The 18,511-nt window shown below is 51.3% G+C and overlaps 1 protein-coding gene across 5 annotated transcripts; it reads left to right on the forward strand.

The window, feature by feature from the left end:
- The first annotated feature begins 256 nt into the window (after window positions 1–256).
- Window positions 257–12,835, forward strand: FXYD4 (FXYD domain containing ion transport regulator 4). Of its 5 annotated transcripts, none has more exons than XM_054659480.2 (9): window positions 257–2,190; window positions 9,228–9,273; window positions 10,150–10,282; window positions 10,947–10,979; window positions 11,090–11,116; window positions 11,963–12,037; window positions 12,195–12,234; window positions 12,532–12,569; window positions 12,647–12,835. In XM_054659480.2, exons 3-9 carry the CDS (start codon window positions 10,246–10,248, stop codon window positions 12,664–12,666), a joined length of 270 nt encoding a protein of 89 aa, XP_054515455.1. In that variant the 5' UTR covers window positions 257–2,190; window positions 9,228–9,273; window positions 10,150–10,245; the 3' UTR covers window positions 12,667–12,835. The 5 variants fall into 5 exon arrangements, with proteins under 5 accessions (XP_054515455.1, XP_016818575.1, XP_016818577.1 ...); XM_016963086.4 differs by having other exon boundaries at window positions 2,118–2,190; window positions 10,225–10,282; XM_016963088.3 differs by lacking the exon at window positions 257–2,190 and adding an exon at window positions 8,120–8,205 and having other exon boundaries at window positions 10,014–10,282.
- The last annotated feature ends 5,676 nt before the right edge of the window (window positions 12,836–18,511 follow it).

Genomic DNA, 18,511 nt, shown 5'->3' on the forward strand with positions numbered 1-18,511 from the left:
GCACTCCAGCCTGACAACAACAGAGCAAGACTCCGTCTCAAAAAAAAAAAAAAAAAAAAAAAAAAAAATGACCACGCACAGGCAGCAAGGGGCAGGGGGTGGTCCACGCTCAGCCTTCAGTACACATTTGTGGAATTAATCCCTCCCAGGACAGGTTGTGAAGAAAGCTTGTTAACCTCAAGATTCAGAAGCACCATTCACAGCACAAGCTTTGGAGTCAAATCCAGGCTGTTAACTTGCTGCGTGCGCCCCCGACTTACCTCTTTCTGCCTGTTTGCTCATCCGTAAAATGGGAACTGTGACTGAGTCTACTTTGAATCTGATTATGCTGCATGAACTCAGAAGACAGGGCTCAGTTGAGTGACTGCTCAGTTTACAAGAGCTGTTACTGTAGTTGGGAAGCGCCCTGAGACATACATGGTAAGATCGGTAGCCTAGGATAAAGGGGGCCACCATGAGAGAGACCCCAGAGGGAAACTGTTCTAGAGAAGAGAAATGTCTTGCTAAGGTCACACTGTGCCCTGGTAGCGAGCACAGGGCAGCCTGCTCCGCCCAAGTTTCCAGCCTTCTCAGCTGAGTTCTGGCCCATCAGGCTAAGCCGGAGACTAAGCCTCAAGAAAGCAGGCATTCGTAGGAAAGGGGTCCTGTAAGTCCCAAAAGCCACCTTTGCTTTGGAAGGTCTCCAAAAGGAACCTCAGATGCACTTCTCCAGAAGGCCCTAGCATTTTTGCCTGCCCCCATCCCCACCCCGCAACAACTTCTGCCCTCTTCAGGGATCCACCATTCCTATTCCTATTGCTGTGAGGTATTATAACCTTTAACAGGTGGAAAGAAAACTTCACCTCAGCCAGGTGGTATTGATACCCATCCAAGACAGGGGACAAGTTGAGGCTTGGACAGATCCAGAGATTGGGAATCCAGGTCTTTGAGTGTACCTTCTGCAAGCACAATGGTACATCACCTCATCCACGGTGTGTACCATGCCTTAGCACTGTGTGCCCTCTGAGAGGCCCCCAATTTCTGGCCACACACTCAATCTGCAGCAACACCTTTTACACTGGAAGTGATGCAAAGTCAGTCCCTGGGTTAATGAACATATCTTCTTAGGTATTAAACCCAGTATTTATAAATAAATGACCACAGAATGGTGTAGAAAACTTTAAAAGTTTTGGATATTAAGTGTTGGCTGGGCCAGGCGCGGTGGCTTACGCCAGCACTTTGGGATGCCAAGGCGGGCGGATCACTTGAGGTCAGGAGTTCAAGACCAGCCTGGCCAACATGATGAAACCCTGTTGTCTCTACTAAAAATACAAAAATTAGTCAGGCATGCTGGCACGTGCCTGTAATCCCAGCTACTTGGGAGACTGAGGCAGGAGAATTGCTTGAACCCGGGAGGCAGAGGTTGCAGTGAGCCGAGATCGCACCCATTGCACTCCAGCCTGGGCAAAGAAGAGAAACTCTGTCTCAAAAAAAAAAAAAAGTGTTGGCTGGGGGTGTTGACTCACACCTGTAATCCCAACACTTTAGGAGGCCAAGGCGAGAGAATCACTTGAGCCTGGAAGGTGGAGGCTGCAATGAGCCGTGATTGTGCCACTGCACAACAGCTTGGGTGACAGAGTGAAACCCTGTCTCAAAAAAAAAAGTGTTTTTTCATCCATTAGGAGTGTTTGGATGAACTCTCTCATGGTGTGATTTCTGAGGGTTGGACTGGCAATGAAGGCTGTGTTCAGGAAGTTTCTTGCCCTGCTTCCTGGACATGCGTTTCTTACCAAAACTCCTGGAGCGATGCATTGGAATCGGACTTCTTATATAGTACAAATATGAGAAAGCTGGGTGAGAGGCACTGAAACCTACAGGAAATCAAACCTTGGGTGATGAGACTGGAAGGGTAGAGGAAAAACAACACCACTTTGCCTGAGCCTCAGCTGGGTGGGTGCAGGTCAAAGTTCGGAGGTATCAAGACGTTTCAAAGAGAAAATTACAGGACCCAGCTTCAGCTTATCTTCTCTCTCTGGCTCCAGCACTGCAAAGTATACAAAGGACCTGGTGCAGAGGAAGGGAAGTCTGTGGTCCAGAGTGGCACCTGAAGATGAGCATTTCGCAACTGGGACTCCTCCCTGCCACCTGGCCTCCCCTACTCAATGAGCTTTTCCCTGTTGCTCTATGAAGAACATAGATGTGTCCATGAAGGTATTAATTTCCCTGAGGAAAGGTAATAAAGACTGGAATGTACCCAGATATAAAATAAAAGGGAAGTGGCAAGTATCTTACCTGGCACACAGTGGGAACATAACCTGAGATTTCTATTTTCCAAGATGGACTGAACGTCACAGGCATCAGTAGAAGGCTGAGATGGTCTATTTTGAGGAGTGCTGTATGTGTTCGCGTGCGTGTGTGCACGTGCACACCCATACACACACACACAGACTGAGATTTTAAAAGACCCAGTAAAGCCACACCCAGTGGCTCACGCCTGTCATCCTAGCACTTTGGGAGGCTGAGTTGGGAGGATCGCTTAAGACCAGGAGTTCAAGACCAGCCTGGGCAACATAGGGAGGCCCCGATTCTACAAAAATTTAAAATATTGTTTGGGTATGTTGGTGCATGCCTGTAGTCCCAGCTACTTGGGAGGCTGAGGTGAGATGATTACTTGAGCCTGGCAGCAGGTCAAGGTTACAGTGAACCATGATAGCACCACTACACACCAGCCTAGGTGACAGCAAGACCTTGTCTCAAAAAAAAAAAAAAAAAAAAGGCCAGGTGCAGTGGCTCACACCTGTAATCCCAGCACTGTGGGAGGCCAAGGCGGGTGGATCACAAGGTCAGGAGTTTGAGACCAGCCTTGCCAATATGGTGAAACCCCATCTCTACTAAAAATACAAAAATTAGCCAGGAGTGGTTGTAGGTGCCTGTAGTCCCAGCTACTTGGGAGGCTGAGGCAGGAGAATCGCTTGAACCCGAGACGAGGAGGTTGCAGTGAGCCGAGATCACACCATTGCACTCCAGCCTGGGTGACAGAGTGAGACTCCGTCTCAAAAAATAAAAAATAAAAAAAAAGACCTGGGAGACCCAGACAGAAAGTGGGAGAAAATATACCCTGCTGCAGTGACACCATCCTCAGAGAAACCACGATGGCAAGGGAGCTGGCTCAGGACATTGAGTCCTCAAAACAATGCTTTCACTAGTCTCCTTTAATAAATGAAGAAACCGAGACCCAAGGAGGTAGAAACCTTCTCCAATGTCACCTGGCTTGGGAGATGGGCCCCAAGTTTAAACTCTGCTCAGTTACTGCAGAGCCACTACATTCTATTTCCTGCATAGAGAATGGCTGGGGGACACATGCCCAGAGACCAGCAGAGAGAGAGTGGGAGGCAGAGGCCAGGAAACACAGGGTCAGGCAGGCCAAGATCTGTCCTCCAGGAGACCGTGGCACCCAGAGAGGCCACACCATAAAAAGTACAGCAAGGCTGGGTGCAGTAGCTCATGCCTGTAATCCCAGCACTTTCGGGTGGATCACCTGAGGTCAGGAGTTTGAGACCAGCCTGACCAATATGGTGAAACCCAGTCTCTACCAAAATTACAAAAATTAACCTGGCGTGGTGGCATGCGCCTGTAGTCCCAGCTACTCTGGAGGACGAGGCAGGAGAATCGCTTGAACCCGGGAGGCGGAGGTTTCAGTGAGTCAAGATCATGCCACTGCACTCTAGCCTGGGCAACAGAGCGAGACTCCATCAAAAAAAAAAAAAAAAAAGCACAGTGAGGCGGCTGCCCTAGGCAGTGAGGGTGTCGCCATCCAGCCACCAGGCTGGGGTCCTGACCTCACCATCCACCCTACATGTGACATGGGGCAAGTCACTCAACCTTTCTCTTCCTCAGTTTTCTCACCCTTAAAGTGGGGATTGTGAAAATAAAGTTTACAACACCTAAAACACTTTAAGCTTTAAGAGAGATGTGACTATGATCTGAATCACATAACATTTCACAAGTCTGCTTCTTCTTTTTTTGAGACGGAGTCTCGCTCTGTTGCTCAGGCTGGAGTGCAGTGGCGCGATCTCAGCTCACTGCAGCCTCTGCTTCCTAGTCTCAAGCTATCCTCCTGCCTCAGCCTCCCAAGTAGCTGGGACCACAGGTGTGCACCACCACGCCTGGCTAATTTTTTCTATTTTTGGTAGAGATAGGGTTTCACCATGTTGTCCAGGCTGATTCCATATGTTTTAATTTAAAAAATGAATAAATTGGCTGAGAGGAGTGGCTCACCACTATAATTCCAGCACTTTGGGCGTCCAAGGCAAGAGACCAAGAGTTCAAGATCAGCCTGGGCAACATAGTGAGACCTAGCCTTCACTTTTTTTTTTTTTTTTTGAGACAGAGTCTCGCACTGTTCCCTGGACTGGAGTGCAATGGCTGATCTCGGCTCACTGCAACCTCCACCCACTGGCTTCAAGTGATTCTCCTGCCTCAGCCTTCCGAATAGCTGGGATTACAGGCTCCCGCCACCATGTCCAGCTAATTTTTTGTATTTTTTAGTAGAGACGGGATTTCAGTATGTTGGCCAGGCTGGTCTCAAACTCCTGACCTCGTGATCCTCCCACCTCGGCCTCCCAATGTGCTGGGATTACAGGCATGAGCTACCACCCCCAGCCTGACTCAGCCTTCATTTTATATACAAATATTTAAATTTTAAATAAATAAATAAAGTGTTAAATAGACCTTCCTCCTAAAGAAAGACTACCTCAACTGATCAGATCATTTTTTTTTTGAGATGGAGTTTCACTCTTGTTGCCCAGGCTGAAGTGCAATGGCGCAATCTTGGCTCACTGCAACCTCTGCCTCCTAGGTTCAAGCAATTCTCCTGCTTCAGCCTCCCAAGTAGCTGGGATTACAGGCATGCGCCACCACGCCCGGTGAATTTTGTATTTTTAGTAGAGATGGGGTTTCTCCATGTTGGTCAGGCTGGTCTCGAACTCCCGACCTCAGGTGATCCACCTGCCTCGGCCTCCTAAAGTGCTAGGATTACAGACGTGAGCCACCACACTCGGCCCAGATCATTATAACTATGCATTAAACCTTAAATTTTAAAAAGTTAAAATTCAGCCAGGGGCAGTGGGTGGCTCACATCTGTAATCCCAACACTTTAGGCAGCCAAGGGAAGTGAATCACTAGAGCCCAGAAGTTTGAGACCAGCCTGGGCAACATGGCAAAACTGTCTCTACCAAAAAAAATACAAAAATTAGCCTGGCGTGGTGGCGTGCACTTGTAGTCCCAGCTACGCAGGAGGGTGAGGCAGGAGAATTGCTTGTTCCAGAAGGTCGAGGCTGCAGAGAGCCATGACTGTATCATTGCACTTCAGCCTGGGCGACAGAGGGAGACCCTGTCTCAAAAAGGATTAAAAAAACAGCTAAAATCCTGTTAAATGTTCCTAAACTGTGTCTATATAAACGATCCCAGGCCAGGCACGGTGGCTCATGCCTGTAATCCCAGCACTTTCGGAGTCCGAGGCAGGTGGATCACTTGAGGTCAGGAGTTTGAGACCAGCCTGGTCAAAGTAGTGAAACACTGTCTCTACTAAAAATACAAAAAATTAGCTGGGCATGGAGGCTCGGGCCTGTAATCTCAGCTACTCAGGAGGCTGAGGCACAAGAATCACTTGAACCCAAAAGGCGGAGGTTATAGTGAGCAGAGATCGTGCCACTGCACTCTAGCTTGGGCAACAGAATGACTCTGTCTCAACAGAATGAGACTCTGTCTCAAAAAAATAAAAATAAAATAAATGATCCCAAACTTCTACATTTTACGTATTTATTGTGAGACAGGTCTCCCTCTGTCACCCAGGCTGGAGTGCAGTGGTGCTTTCTGGGCTCACAGCAGCCTTGACCTCCCATGCTGAAGCGATCCTCCCACCTCTGCTGGAGTATAGGTGTGTGCCACCACGCCAGGCTGTTTGTTCTATTTTTTTTTGTAGAGATGGGGTCTCGCTATGTTGCCCAGATTGGTCTCAAACTCCTGGGCTCAAGTGATCTGCCCACCTCGGCCTCCCAGAGTGTCAGGATTTAACCCCCACACTCCACCGAGACTTTAAAACTCTGACTTCCATTCTTCTCTTTTTTTCTTTTTTAAGATGGAGTCTCGCTCTGTCACTGAGGCTGGAGTGCAGTGGCACGATCTCAGCTTACTGCAACCTCCGCCTCCCAGGTTCAAGTGATTCTCCTCCCTCAGTTTCCCAAGTAGCTGGGACTACAGGAGCGCGCCACCACGCCCGGCTAATTTTTGTATTTTTAGTAGAGACGGGGTTTCACCATGTTGGCCAGGCTGGTCTTGAACTCCTGATCTCATGTTCTGCCCTCCTCAGCCTCCCAAAGTGCTGGGATCACAACCGTGAGCCACCGCCCCCAGCCATGTCTTCCATTCTTTACCATCCTTACTTCCTGAGCAGGCCATCCTTAACCTTTACACTTAAATAAACTCCTTTAAAACTAAAATCTAACCTGTTTGACTATTGTAGATTGACAGGCTAATGAGAGTATGAACCTCCAAAGACTTCTGTGAGGGCTAAGTGCAGTCATATATGCAATGAGCTCAAGTAAACAGCTGGCTGAGGAAACACCGGGACGCCTCCTCTGTGCTAAGCCCCATGCAGCATGCACACAGACACAGGCCCACCTCAGCCTCCCAAAGTGCTGGGATTACAGGCGTGAGCCACCTTTCCCAACCAATATTTTATATTTTTACACAAGTGACAGCATCCTATTCAGACTGCCCTATACTTTTTTTCCACTTAAAAGTATGTCTGGGCCAGACATAGTGTCTCACACCTGTAGTCCTAGCATTTTGGGAGGCCGAGGCAGGTGGATCGCCTGAGGTCAGGAGCTCGAGACCAGCCTGCTCAACATAGCGAAATCCCATCTCTACTAAAAATACAAAAATTAGCTGGGCACAGTGGTGTGTGCCCATAATCCCAGCTACTCGGGAGGCTGAGACAGAATTGCTTGAACCTGGGAGGTGGAGGTTGTGGTGTGCCAAGATCGAGCCACTGCACTCCAGCTTGGGCGACAGAGCAAAATTCCAGCTCAAAAATAAATATATAAATAAACAAACAAACCAACTAAATCATCATTGCCCTCCCCAGCCCTCCCAGCCCAGAGACCCCCATCCCTTGTCAGCCATCCCCCCTTACCTTCTGGACAGGGACAAGTGTCCCTCATTTGGAAAAGAATTAAGGAGGGGTAACAGCAGACTAGGGGGGCCTGGGGTCCTCCACACGCCTGTGTGGGGTGACTTTGGCCCCCAGCAACAAGGCAGGCCTGAGGTCTGCAGAGGGAGGCAGCCCACTCCTCAGCCGGGGGCGTCTATCCTCCTCCTGGCCCCATCCCTCACCTGTGGGGGAGGCTAAGTGGGTGTCAGGGCCCTGTCAGAGGGTGAGCCACCCCCGGGGGTGCCCATCGGCCACCAGCCTCCCTTCAGTAGACACCCAGCCCAAGTGACAGCAGTGGCATGGCACTGCTGAGCACAGGGAGCCTCAAGGTCAGTGCCTGGCTCCTGGTATCCTCCGTGGTCCCCAGGACACCCCCACACAGAGGTCCCAGAACCCCCACAGCTGGCACAAGAGCCCAGGAACACCCTGCCCAGCACCCTCCAGGTCCCTCTTTTAGGATCTGGGTGAGCTAAAGAAGCCAAAAGAAAGGCTGGGCGCGGTGGCTCACGCTAGTAATCCTAGCACTTTGGGAGGCCGAGGTGGGCGGATTGCCTGAGCTCAGGAGTTGGAGACCAGCCTGGGCAACACATTGAAACCCCATCTCTACTAAAATACAAAAAAAATTAGCCAGGTGTGGTGGCGTGCACCTGTAGTCCCAGCTACTTGGGAGCCTGAGGCAGGGGAATTGCTTGAACCCAGGAGGCAGAGGTTGCAGTGAGCTGAGATTGCATCACTGCACTCCAGCCCGGGTGACAGAGTGAGACTCCATCTCAAAAAAAGAAAAAAAAAGAAAAAAAAAAAAAAGAAGCCAAAAGAGGGTCTTCGGCCCAGCCCGCCCCTCCCCAACAGCCTTGGGTGTGGCAGGGAGCCTGACCAGTTCCCTCCAGCCTGCGTCATGGAGCCCTGGGCGTGGCTGCAGGGTTTAAAGAGCCGACCCACCTGCCCAGCAGCCTCCTCAGATCCGTTCTCTGCGCTGCCAGCTCAGGTGAGCCCTCGCCAAGGTGACCTCGCAGGTGAGCAGGCGTCCACTTTGGGGCTGCTGGGTGAAGGGGGTGGGTGCCCAAGAATTCTGAGTAATGAGGAGCCTGTTGAGGGGTCTGAGGACAGATATGGCTGCAGCAGCCGCTTGAAGGCCTCCTGCTTTGCACCCACTATCATATGGATGGTGGGTTGGGGGCTGGAGGAAACAGAAGCCAGCCCTTGGCTAAAGAATATATGAGCTGGTGGGGTGCACCTCTGGTCCCAACTGCTTGAGATACTCAGGTGAGGAGATCACCTGAGCCAAGAGAGTTCAAGGCTGCAGTGAGCCGAGATCACGCCACTGCTCTCCATCCTGGGTAACAGAGCAAGACCCTGTCTCAAAAAAAAATAGTAATAATAATAATAATAAAATAAAAAATGTGACCTAGAGTTGAGACCCTCGTATTCCAGGAACTCCAGGTTGGTGAAGGTAGAGAGACCAGTGAAGGCTGGGGGAAGCCAGCTTTGGAGACTGCTCCTAGCCCAAGAACCGATGTTCAGAAGCAGTGCCTAAGTCTCTCCCTCCAGTGCCTCCCTCCCACTGCAGAAGGACCGTGTGTTTATTTATGGATGTATTTATTTATTTATTTTGAGATGGAGTCTCACTCTGTTGCCCAGGCTGGAGTGCAGTGGCAGGATCTCGGCTCACTGCAACCTCCACCTTCCAGGTTCAAGTGATTCTCCTGCCTCAGCTTCTCAAGTAGCTGGGAATACAGGCGCCTGTCACCACACTCAGCTAATTTTTGTATTTTTAGTACAGATGGGGTTTTGCCATGTTGGCCAGGCTGATCTTGAACTCCTGACCTCAGGTGATCCACCCGCCTCAGCCTCCCAAAGTGCTGGGATTATAGGTGTGAGCCACTGCGCCCAGCCTATGGATGTATTTATTGTAACAGGTTTTTAGTGCTTACTGTGTGCTAGGCATAGTTCTTAGGCTTGATAAATAGTAGTTCACGTAATTCCATCGCTATAACCTTATGAGGTTGCTACTATTCTGATGATCCTCCTTTTACAGGACACTGGTGAAGGAGCAGTGAGGAACGTGCAGAGTCACACAGTTGGTAAGTTGCTAAGAAGGGACCCAGCCCAGACAGCTGGCCCTGGATCTGTGATCTCATCAGGAGGCCAGAGCTGGGTACAGCAGATGATGACAATGGCTTCAGTATTGAAAACTTGACCACACTAGGCTAACAATATGCAGAGGGCTGGGAGGGGGCCTGCGCTCAAAGACTCAGCCTCCCTAAGGACAAGTAAATGGGGTCCTGGCTACTTCCAACCTGAGGGAGAAATGTCATACCACAGGAGGTCTACACTCTGAGAGCAGAATCTGGGTCTGCTGGAGCAGGGTCCCCTGCCAGGGCTGGCAGGGGAGGTCCTGGCTGCTGCAGTCATCTCATCCCAGGACTCAGCACTCCCTCCCTCCTCTGCACCCTTGCTTTTGTGGAGGCTCTCTGGGAATTCAGACTGAGGGTGCTGGACTCTGGCCATCCCAGGCCCAGACCTTTGGGAACAATAGCCTGGGGCCTGATAACAATGCCCTTTGTGTGGGGTTAGGAAGGCAGGCTCCAGACCCTGACTTAGAATAGCAGCCACCTGACCCTGGGCATCTGATTACACCTCTCTAAGCTCCATTTTTTTTTCTCCTCTGAAATAGAGACAATAATAGTATCTTCCTCATGGGGAGGAGTAGGGGGTGTGTTTGTCGCATGGATTTTAACAACACCTTCTACAGCACTTACTCTGTGCAGGCACAGTTTTGAGCTCTTAGCTTGTGCTTACTCAATCCACACAACTCCCCCAGGCCATCACCATCTCTAGATGGGAAGACAGAAAGTAGTTACTTTCCCAAGATCTCCCCACAAGCAAGTGTATCCTTGGGGTTTGTACACCTACTTTCACCACGGGGCTCTGCCTGCCCGCGCCCCCGCCTCCTCTAGCTGACCAAGTGAGCTGTGAGCCTGGAGCAGATCCGTGGGCTGCAGACCCCAGCCCCAGTGCCTCTCCCCCTGCAGCCCTGCCCCTCGAACTGTGACATGGAGAGAGTGACCCTGGCCCTTCTCCTACTGGCAGGTGAGTCCTCCCAGTCTCCTGGGACCCTCTTGCATTCACCCCACCCACAAAGGCAGCAAAAGCCAGACATCTCCTTTGGGAGTCTGGTGTTCAATCAGCATGCTTTATTTAAACTGCCAATTTAGAGAGAAACATGAAGGAAATGACAGTACAGGTAGGATGAGAATATTGCAAAAAGGTCCTAATAGCTCCAGAGGAATTGAACCATGAAAAACATTAACCACCTGTGGCTTGAAGACAAAAGCAGGGTGGCACAGCGGCTCAGGCCTGTAATCCCAGTGTTTTGGGAGGCCAAGGTGGGAGGATCACTTGAGCCTGGGAGGTCGAGGTTGCTGTGAGCTAGGATTGCACCATTGCACTCCAGCCTGGGTGACAGAGAGAGGTTCCGACTCATAAAAAAGACAAGCATTCCCTGTTTCTTCAGGAGGCAGAGACGTAACAAACCATCCCAGTCAGCACGCACACAGGAGCATCAGGAAGCCTGGGACAGCAGGGCTTGGGCGGGGCCACACCCTGAGGCTGTGTGGGGCTGGGGAGGGCATGAGGAAGGGAACTGGTGGCTCCAGGGTCACCCCACAACCTCCGGGCTGGGGTCCTGCTGTCTGGCTCACTTGGACACCAGTGTCATGAATTCCCACCCATTTTCTCTGCTCCTCCCACACAGGCCTGACTGCCTTGGAAGCCAATGACCCATTTGGTGAGTGAGGCCCCCAAACAGCCTGCCCACTCTGCCCACATCTCCCCTCTGACACCCACATCCTGTCTCCTGGTTCTGGTTCTGAAGTCTTTTTGCCCCACTTTTTCTAGCCAATAAAGACGATCCCTTCTACTATGGTAAGAGCCGATATTCCCACCCCCACCCTACCCTTGCCTATCCTGGACCTCTTTGCTAGACAAGTTGGTGAGGGGTAGTGTGGACCTAGTGTAGACAAAGTGGGATGGGGGATTAAACCTGGTCTCTGTGAGAGCGTCGCTCCAACAAGGGGAGGGTGGCCACAGGATGCTTAGGAACCCTCCTGGAAAAGGGCTGGTGCCTGGGTGGTTAGGCCCCCCGATAAATCACCCCTACCCTCTTGCCTTCACTCACCCTCACCCTCCCTTTCCCTAGTCCCCAGCCCTCAGGCGGTCCTCCTCTCCTCCTCTCCCCTGGGCCTCAGCTCCAGGACAGCTTTCCTTGATCATCCTTCAAAGCCCCTTCTTTGCGCATGTCCACTTCTTTTTTTTTTGAGACAGATTCTGACTCTGTCGCCTAGGCTGGAGTACGGTGGCATGATCTCGGCTCACTGCAACCTCCATCTCCCGGGTTCAAGCAATTCTCCTATCTCAGCCTCTCGAGTAGCTGGGACTACAGGCGCCTGCCGCCACGCCTAGCTAATTTTTGTATTTTTAGTAGAGATGGGGTTTCACCATATTGGTCACGCTGGTCTCGAACTTCTGACCTCAGGTGATCTGCCCGCCTCGGCCTCCCAAAGTGATGGGATTACAGATGTGAGCCACCGCACCCAGCCTCACTTTTTTTCTTCTTAGTGTTTCCCCACCAGACACAGAATGATGCCTCTGTTGCTGGCTTGTCTTTATGTATATGGCAGCGGCTGGCACAAGCAGGGGCTCAGGAATGTCTTTTGAATGAATGACTGAGGCCCCAGGCTGGTGCAAGCTCACTCTCTGTACCCACCCCAGACTGGAAAAACCTGCAGCTGAGCGGACTGATCTGCGGAGGGCTCCTGGCCATTGCTGGGATCGCAGCAGTTCTGAGTGAGTGGCAGGACAGGTGGGGCTGGAGGACAGGGTGGGGCTGGCGGACAGGGTGGGGCTGGAGGACAGGGTGGGGCTGGCGGACAGGGTGGGGCAGAAAGAGAGAGTGCTCTCATTCCAGCACTGACCCTGGCGCTGACCCCTCTCTCTCTCCCAGGTGGCAAATGCAAATGCAAGAGCAGCCAGAAGCAGCACAGGTGAGCCTGACCCTATGGTGCCCTCCTCCTTCGGGGCAGAACTACGGGGGGACAGTCCTGACCTGGAGAGTGGACAGCGTCCTGGCCACTCGCTGGGCTTGCAGCTGGCTTTGTTATTCAGATAGTCAACCCTGAAGGGCCCCAGTCAGGAAAGCTCTGACCTTGGTATTGTGGGAAGTGACCATGGAAGGAGAGCAAGGAGGTGCACTCCTGGGGCTGGGCAGTAAGAGTCTGGGATACAGGGGAGAAGGTCCTCCAGGCTAACCTGATACTACTCTGATGTGGTCCTTTCTCTAGTCCTGTACCTGAGAAAGCCATGCCACTCATCACTCCAGGTGAGACGGGCTTCTGTGGGCTGAGGGGGTGTCTGTGTAAGGACTGTGTCTGATGGCCTGCCCGCCACTCTCCGCAGGCTCTGCCACTACTTGCTGAGCACAGGACTGGCCTCCAGGGATGGCCTGAAGCCTAACACTGGCCCCCAGCACCTCCTCCCCTGGGAGGCCTTATCCTCAAGGAAGGACTTCTCTCCAAGGGCAGGCTGTTAGGCCCCTTTCTGATCAGGAGGCTTCTTTATGAATTAAACTCGCCCCACCACCCCCTCCTCGGTAGTCTTGTGATCCATCGTCTTTGGGTCTGGGGGTGGGTAATCCCTTGGATTGCTGACTTTCCCTGGATGCCCACTCCCAGCAAGCTTCCCAATCCCTGAGTCCCTGCCGCCCAACTGTCTCCTATGGCTCCCACTCCAGCAAGCCCCACAGAGAGACCCATGCACTGTGAGACACCACAGTGTTATAACAGAAGACCTTTCCATTTCCACCACTTGCACGGGGGCCCTAGAAGTCCTGATGCCTCAGGTACCCATGACTTCCTTTAATCTAGAGTGACCCCCAGAGCTCACCCCCCCATTGAGACCTCAATTGAGACCCCCCATTGAGTCCTCACCCAGTGAATGCTCTCTATGGTAGAAAATGTAGCAATTCCTTTGACCCATCCCAGTAAAATCCTCAGCTCACCCCATGGGCCCCCCTCCTCCCAGGAAATATCCTGTGAAATTCCATGAAGAAGTATGTCTCGAGAAGCCCTGCATAGTGCATGTGGGAGACAAACACCATGTGTGCAAATCCAAGTTCTTTGGCATGCCCGAACTCCCCTCCAGGAAGACCTCCCTGGCAATGTCCCTGTGGCACCCCAGGCAGGGGTGTGAAGTGCCACTTCTGCCTGGTGCCCATCCTGCAGTCCTGCCCCTTGACAGCCCAGGAGAAGGAACTGAGACCACTTCTAGCCTCTGCCTCCAGCAAAGGCCAGAAAACAATGGAGTCCCCGCCAGGTGGCAGCTCCCAATCTGAGGCCAGGGCTTGGGCTGGGCAGCTGTCTCCAATGATGCACCCTTCCTCCATGTCTCAGGGTGGGCCACATCCTTGAGAAGTATGATGTATCCTAGACTTAGGGTCACCTGCCTTGTGGGTGGGGTCAGAGACTTGTGCAGGGCCCCAGAGGTGTAAAAATGAGGTCCACATGTCTTCCAGGGCCTTTGAAACAGGACATGTAGGGGCTGAGAGCAAGGTTCCAAGGTGGGGCTGAGTGGGACTAAAGATACCTGGCTGAGTCCAGCCACTATCAGGGAATCTTGGGTGGGTCACAGAAGGCCTGGCAAGCCCCAGTGCTTTGGGAAGCTGTCCTGTACCAGCAGCCCCAGGTGGTATGGCCAGCCCAGAGGCAGCGCTGAGTCTGCACAGGTGGACCTAGGGAGGGGCCTGTGCGCAAACCACCCTGGTGGAGGGAATTAGCAGCACGACTGGAATGCAGGCGATAGGATCACTGAGGAGGCAAGGCCCAGCCCTGCAGGACACAAAGGCAGGGGTGGGAGCCACCCAGCAGGGCTGGTAGAAGGGGGCTCCTGAGCACGCCTCCTCATCCAGGGGGTGCAGTGCAGAGCTCTTTCCTCGTTGGCACGGGAAGACGCTGGTGTGAGAGACTGCTTTTGAGAACATGAAAAGTGAGGTAAGAAAGCCAAGTCTGGAGTGGCAGACCCAGGGGAAGCCACACAAAGGTGACCGGAAGCAGTGCATGCTTTCTGACTGAGGAACCCAGGGCTGCGCAGTCACGACTATCAGGAGCTCTGCTGTTTGAAATCCTAGCAAACCCTGTCCTTGCATGGTGGCCCCATGACCCTGACAAGAGATGCAGCCTCAACTTCCAACCCCAGTGCCCCACTGGGGAGCAGAGGTTTCTGGACGTGACAGCCACCCACCTCCACCTTCACATGTATCCTGGGGCCACGTCGCGGTGGAGACCTGCCGCTCTTCTTTCAAGCTCTCATGCTGCTTCATTTAAACTTCTCCTGGACAGGTGCCACAGTTCCCCCAAGTCCTATAAGTGACCACTTATGTAGGAGGCCCCACCACACATGAGTCCCTAGGTGTGACTGTCCAGTGACAGGCTTATCTCTCTGATGTGGAGGGTGACGGCTCTCGCTCATGGAGCCTGGGAAAATCATGGTGGGAGGAGTCAGAAACTGATGGGAGGCCAGGCCTGGATGACAGTGGAGGATGGAGTCGGTGTTAGCCCCAGATGGACAAGGCCAGGCCCTGGAGTTGGGATCCTGGTTCCCAGGGGAAACGAGCTCTCCTCTCTCCCTTCTGGGAGTGAGGAGTGGGCTGATTAGGGCATGACAGAGGCTCTCCAGGCTTCCCTTTGTGGGATTACTGGCTGTGCGTCAGAGACCCCTTCCTGCGGCCTGTTTCAGAGGTGGGGGGTGATTTCCCCTTGTCATCCTCTCCTAGTTGAGGGGCTGTGGGGAGAGGTAGGGGGGACCAGAGAAAGCAAAGTGTCATTTCCACTCAATTGGGGATTTACTGAGTGACAGACACCACTGTAAACACTTCACACATGTCAAATTTTCCTAGCAACCTATGTGATGCGGATGACATTAGGGTTAGGGTTAGGTTAGAGGAGAGGAGGCACCCAGAGATTCTCATGGGCTAACGAATTCCACAGCCAGCCTCCAACCCTGGTGTCCTGCTCCTGAGCCCTGTTTCCAAAGGACTGGGGCCTGTTGCCTTCCCGATGTTTATCATTGTCAAAGACAGAGCCCAGGGACTGTGCTGCTGGGTGACTATACATCCTTCCTCACTTTTTTATTTTAAAAATCTTTTATTTTTCAGGGCTGGGTTCAGTGGCTCATGCCTGTAATCCCAGCACTTTGGGAGGCCAAGGTGGGAGGATCACTTTGAGGTCCAGAGTTCAGGAGCAGCCCGGCCAACATGGTGAAACCCTGTCACTACTAAAAATACAAAAATTGGCCGGGTGCAGTGGCTCATGCCTGTAATCCTAGCTACTCAGGAGGCTAAGGTGGGAGGATCACTTGAACCCAGGATGTGGAGGTTGCAGTGAGCCGAGATCGCACCGCTGCACTCCAGCCTGGGTGACAGACCGAGACTGTCTCCAAAAAAAAAAAAAAAAAAAAAAAGAAAGAAAAGAAAACAAACATCACAGAGACATTTACTCACAAAGTAAACCAACTTCTAATCTAGCACCCCAAAATAATCAAGTTTGAAAGTTTGCAAAAAAAAAAATTGTTCGCTAGTCTTTCAGATCATCTTTTCCCTCTTGTACCTGGGAGTTGGCCTTGTGAGTTTGGGATCAGAACTCAGGCTATTGCCAGGCACAGTGGCTCAAGCCTGTAATCCAAGCACTTTGGGAGGCTGAGGCGGGCAGATCACCTGAGGTCGGGACCAGCCTGACCAACATGGTGAAACCCTGTGTCTAGTAAAAATAGAAAATTAGCTGGGCGTGGTGGCACATGTCTGTAATCCCAGCTACTCAGGAGAATTGCTTGAATCCGGGAGGCGGAGGTTGCAATGAGCTGAGATCGTGCCATTGCACTCCAGCCTGGCAACAGAGTGAGACTCGGCCTCAAAAAAAAAAAAAAAAAAGCTATTGTTTCAGAACCCAAAGGTGAGGACTAGAGAAAGGACTTATTATTCTGATTTAAAATAATACTTTTTTTTTTTTTTTTTGAGACAAAGTCTGGCTCTGTCGCCCAGGCTGGGGTGCAGAGGTGCAATCTCATCTCACTGTAACCTCTGCTTCAGCCTCCCAAGTAGCTGGAACTACAGGCACATGCCACCACACCCGGCTATATTTTTTGTAGAGATGAAGTCTCGTCATGTTGCCCAGGCTAGTCTCAAACTCCTGAGCTTAAGCCTCCCAAAGTGCTAGGAATACAGGCGTGAGCCATGGCACCCAGCTCTCTTTTTTTAATTTCTGTATTTTTTTTATTTTCTTCTTCTTTTTTTTCTTAAAACTGGGTCTCACTCTCTCACCCAGGCTGGAGTGCAGTAGCATGATTACAGCTCATGGCAGCCTCAACCTCCCGGGCTAAAGCAATCTTCCCACTTCAGCCTCCAGATTAGGTAGGACCACAGGCGCGTGTCACTATGCCCAGCAAATTTTTTTTTTTTGAGATGGAGTTTCGCTCTTGTTGTCCAGGCTGGAGTGCAATGGCATGATCTCGGCTCACCACAACCTCTGCCCCCTGGGTTCAAGTGATTCTCCTACCTCAGCCTCCTGATTAGCTGGGATTACAGGCATGTGCTACCATGCCTGGCTAATTTTGTTTTTTTTTTTTTTTAGTAGAGACGGGGTTTTTCCATGTTGGTCAGGCTGGTCTCGAACTCCCAGCCTCAGGTGATCCACCCACCTCAGCCTCCCAAAGTGCTGGGATTACAGGCAAGAGCCACTGCACCTGGCCCAGCTAATTTTTTTTTATGTAGAGATGGGCTCTCACTGTGTTGCCTAGGCTGGTCTGGAACTCCTGCGTTCAAGCAATCCTCCCACCTCAGCCTCCCAAAATGCTGGGACTACAGGCGTGAGCCACAGCACCTGGCCTGCCTCTTTTTTCTCAACTAAAACAAAACAAACTAAAACAAAACTAAAACAACTAAAACAAAACAAACTAAAACAAAACAAACTAAAACAAAACAAAACAAAAAAAACCTTACATTTAAGATAATTGTAGATTCACATGCAATTGTAAAAAATAATGGAGAGAGATAAGACAGTTTCCCCCAGTGGCAACTTCTTGCATAACTATAGTACACTATATCACAGCAGAATATTGAAACTGCTAGAAGCATTGGCCTTACTGAGATTTCACCAGTGTTACATCACGCATTTGTGTGTGTATGTACGTTTAGTTCTGTGCAACTTTATCACCTGTGATGCCTGTGACCACCACAGTCAAGATCTGGAACAGTTCATTACCAGGATCCCTCATGCTCCTCTTTTATAGCCAAATCCATTTCCCTCCCTACTTAGGCCCCCCAGGCCTAACCTCTGGCAACCACTAAACTGTCCTCTATCTCTATAGTTTTGTTATTTCGAGAATGTTAGGACCGGGCACGGTGGTTCACACCTGTAATCCCAAAACTTTGGGAAGCCGAGGCAGGTGGATCATCTAAGGTTAGGGGTTCGAGACCAGCCTGACCAACATGGTGAAACCCTGTCTCTACTAAAAATACAAAATTAGCCAGGTGTGGTGGCAGGCGCCTATAATCCCAGCTACTCGGGAGGCTGAAGCAGATGAATCACTTAAATCCGGGAGGAAGAGGTGCACTGCATTCCAACCTGGGCAATAGAGTGAGACTCCGTCTCAAAAAAAAGAAAAAAAAAGTGTTAGGCTGGGTGTGGTGGTGCATGCCTGTAGTCCCAGCTACTTAGGATGAGGCAGTTGGATCACTTGAGAGTTTGAGGCTGCAGTGAGCCGTGATCGCAATCATGCCACTGCACTCGAGCCTGGGTGACAGAGCAAGGCCCAGTCTCAAAAAAAAAAAAAAGAGAGAGCTATCATCTCACCACTGCTCTTTAGCATGGGCAACAGAGTAAGATTCCTTTTTTTTTTTTTTTTTTTTAGAGACGGAGTCTCGCTCTGTCACCAGGCTGGAGTGCAGTGGCATGATCTTGGCTCACTGCACCCTCCGCCTCCTGGGTTCAAGAATTCTCCTGCCTCAGCCTCCTGAGTAGCTAGGACTACAGGCGTGTGCCCCCACGCCCAGCTAATTTTTGTAATTTTAGTAGAGATGGGATTTCACCATGTTGGCCAGGATGGTCTGGAACTCCTGACCTCAGGTGATCCGCCCGCCTCGTCCTCCCAAAGTGCTGAGATTATAGGCGTGAGCCACCGCGCCCAGCCCAATTCTGTCTTTCAAAAAAACAAAAACTGATAATAAAACTGAGATGCCTTGAGACTTGATGCATCTGTCAGCACCGAAATCAT

Source organism: Pan troglodytes, chromosome 8, assembly GCF_028858775.2.
Source record: "Pan troglodytes isolate AG18354 chromosome 8, NHGRI_mPanTro3-v2.0_pri, whole genome shotgun sequence".
Taxonomy (NCBI): Eukaryota; Metazoa; Chordata; class Mammalia; order Primates; family Hominidae; genus Pan; species Pan troglodytes.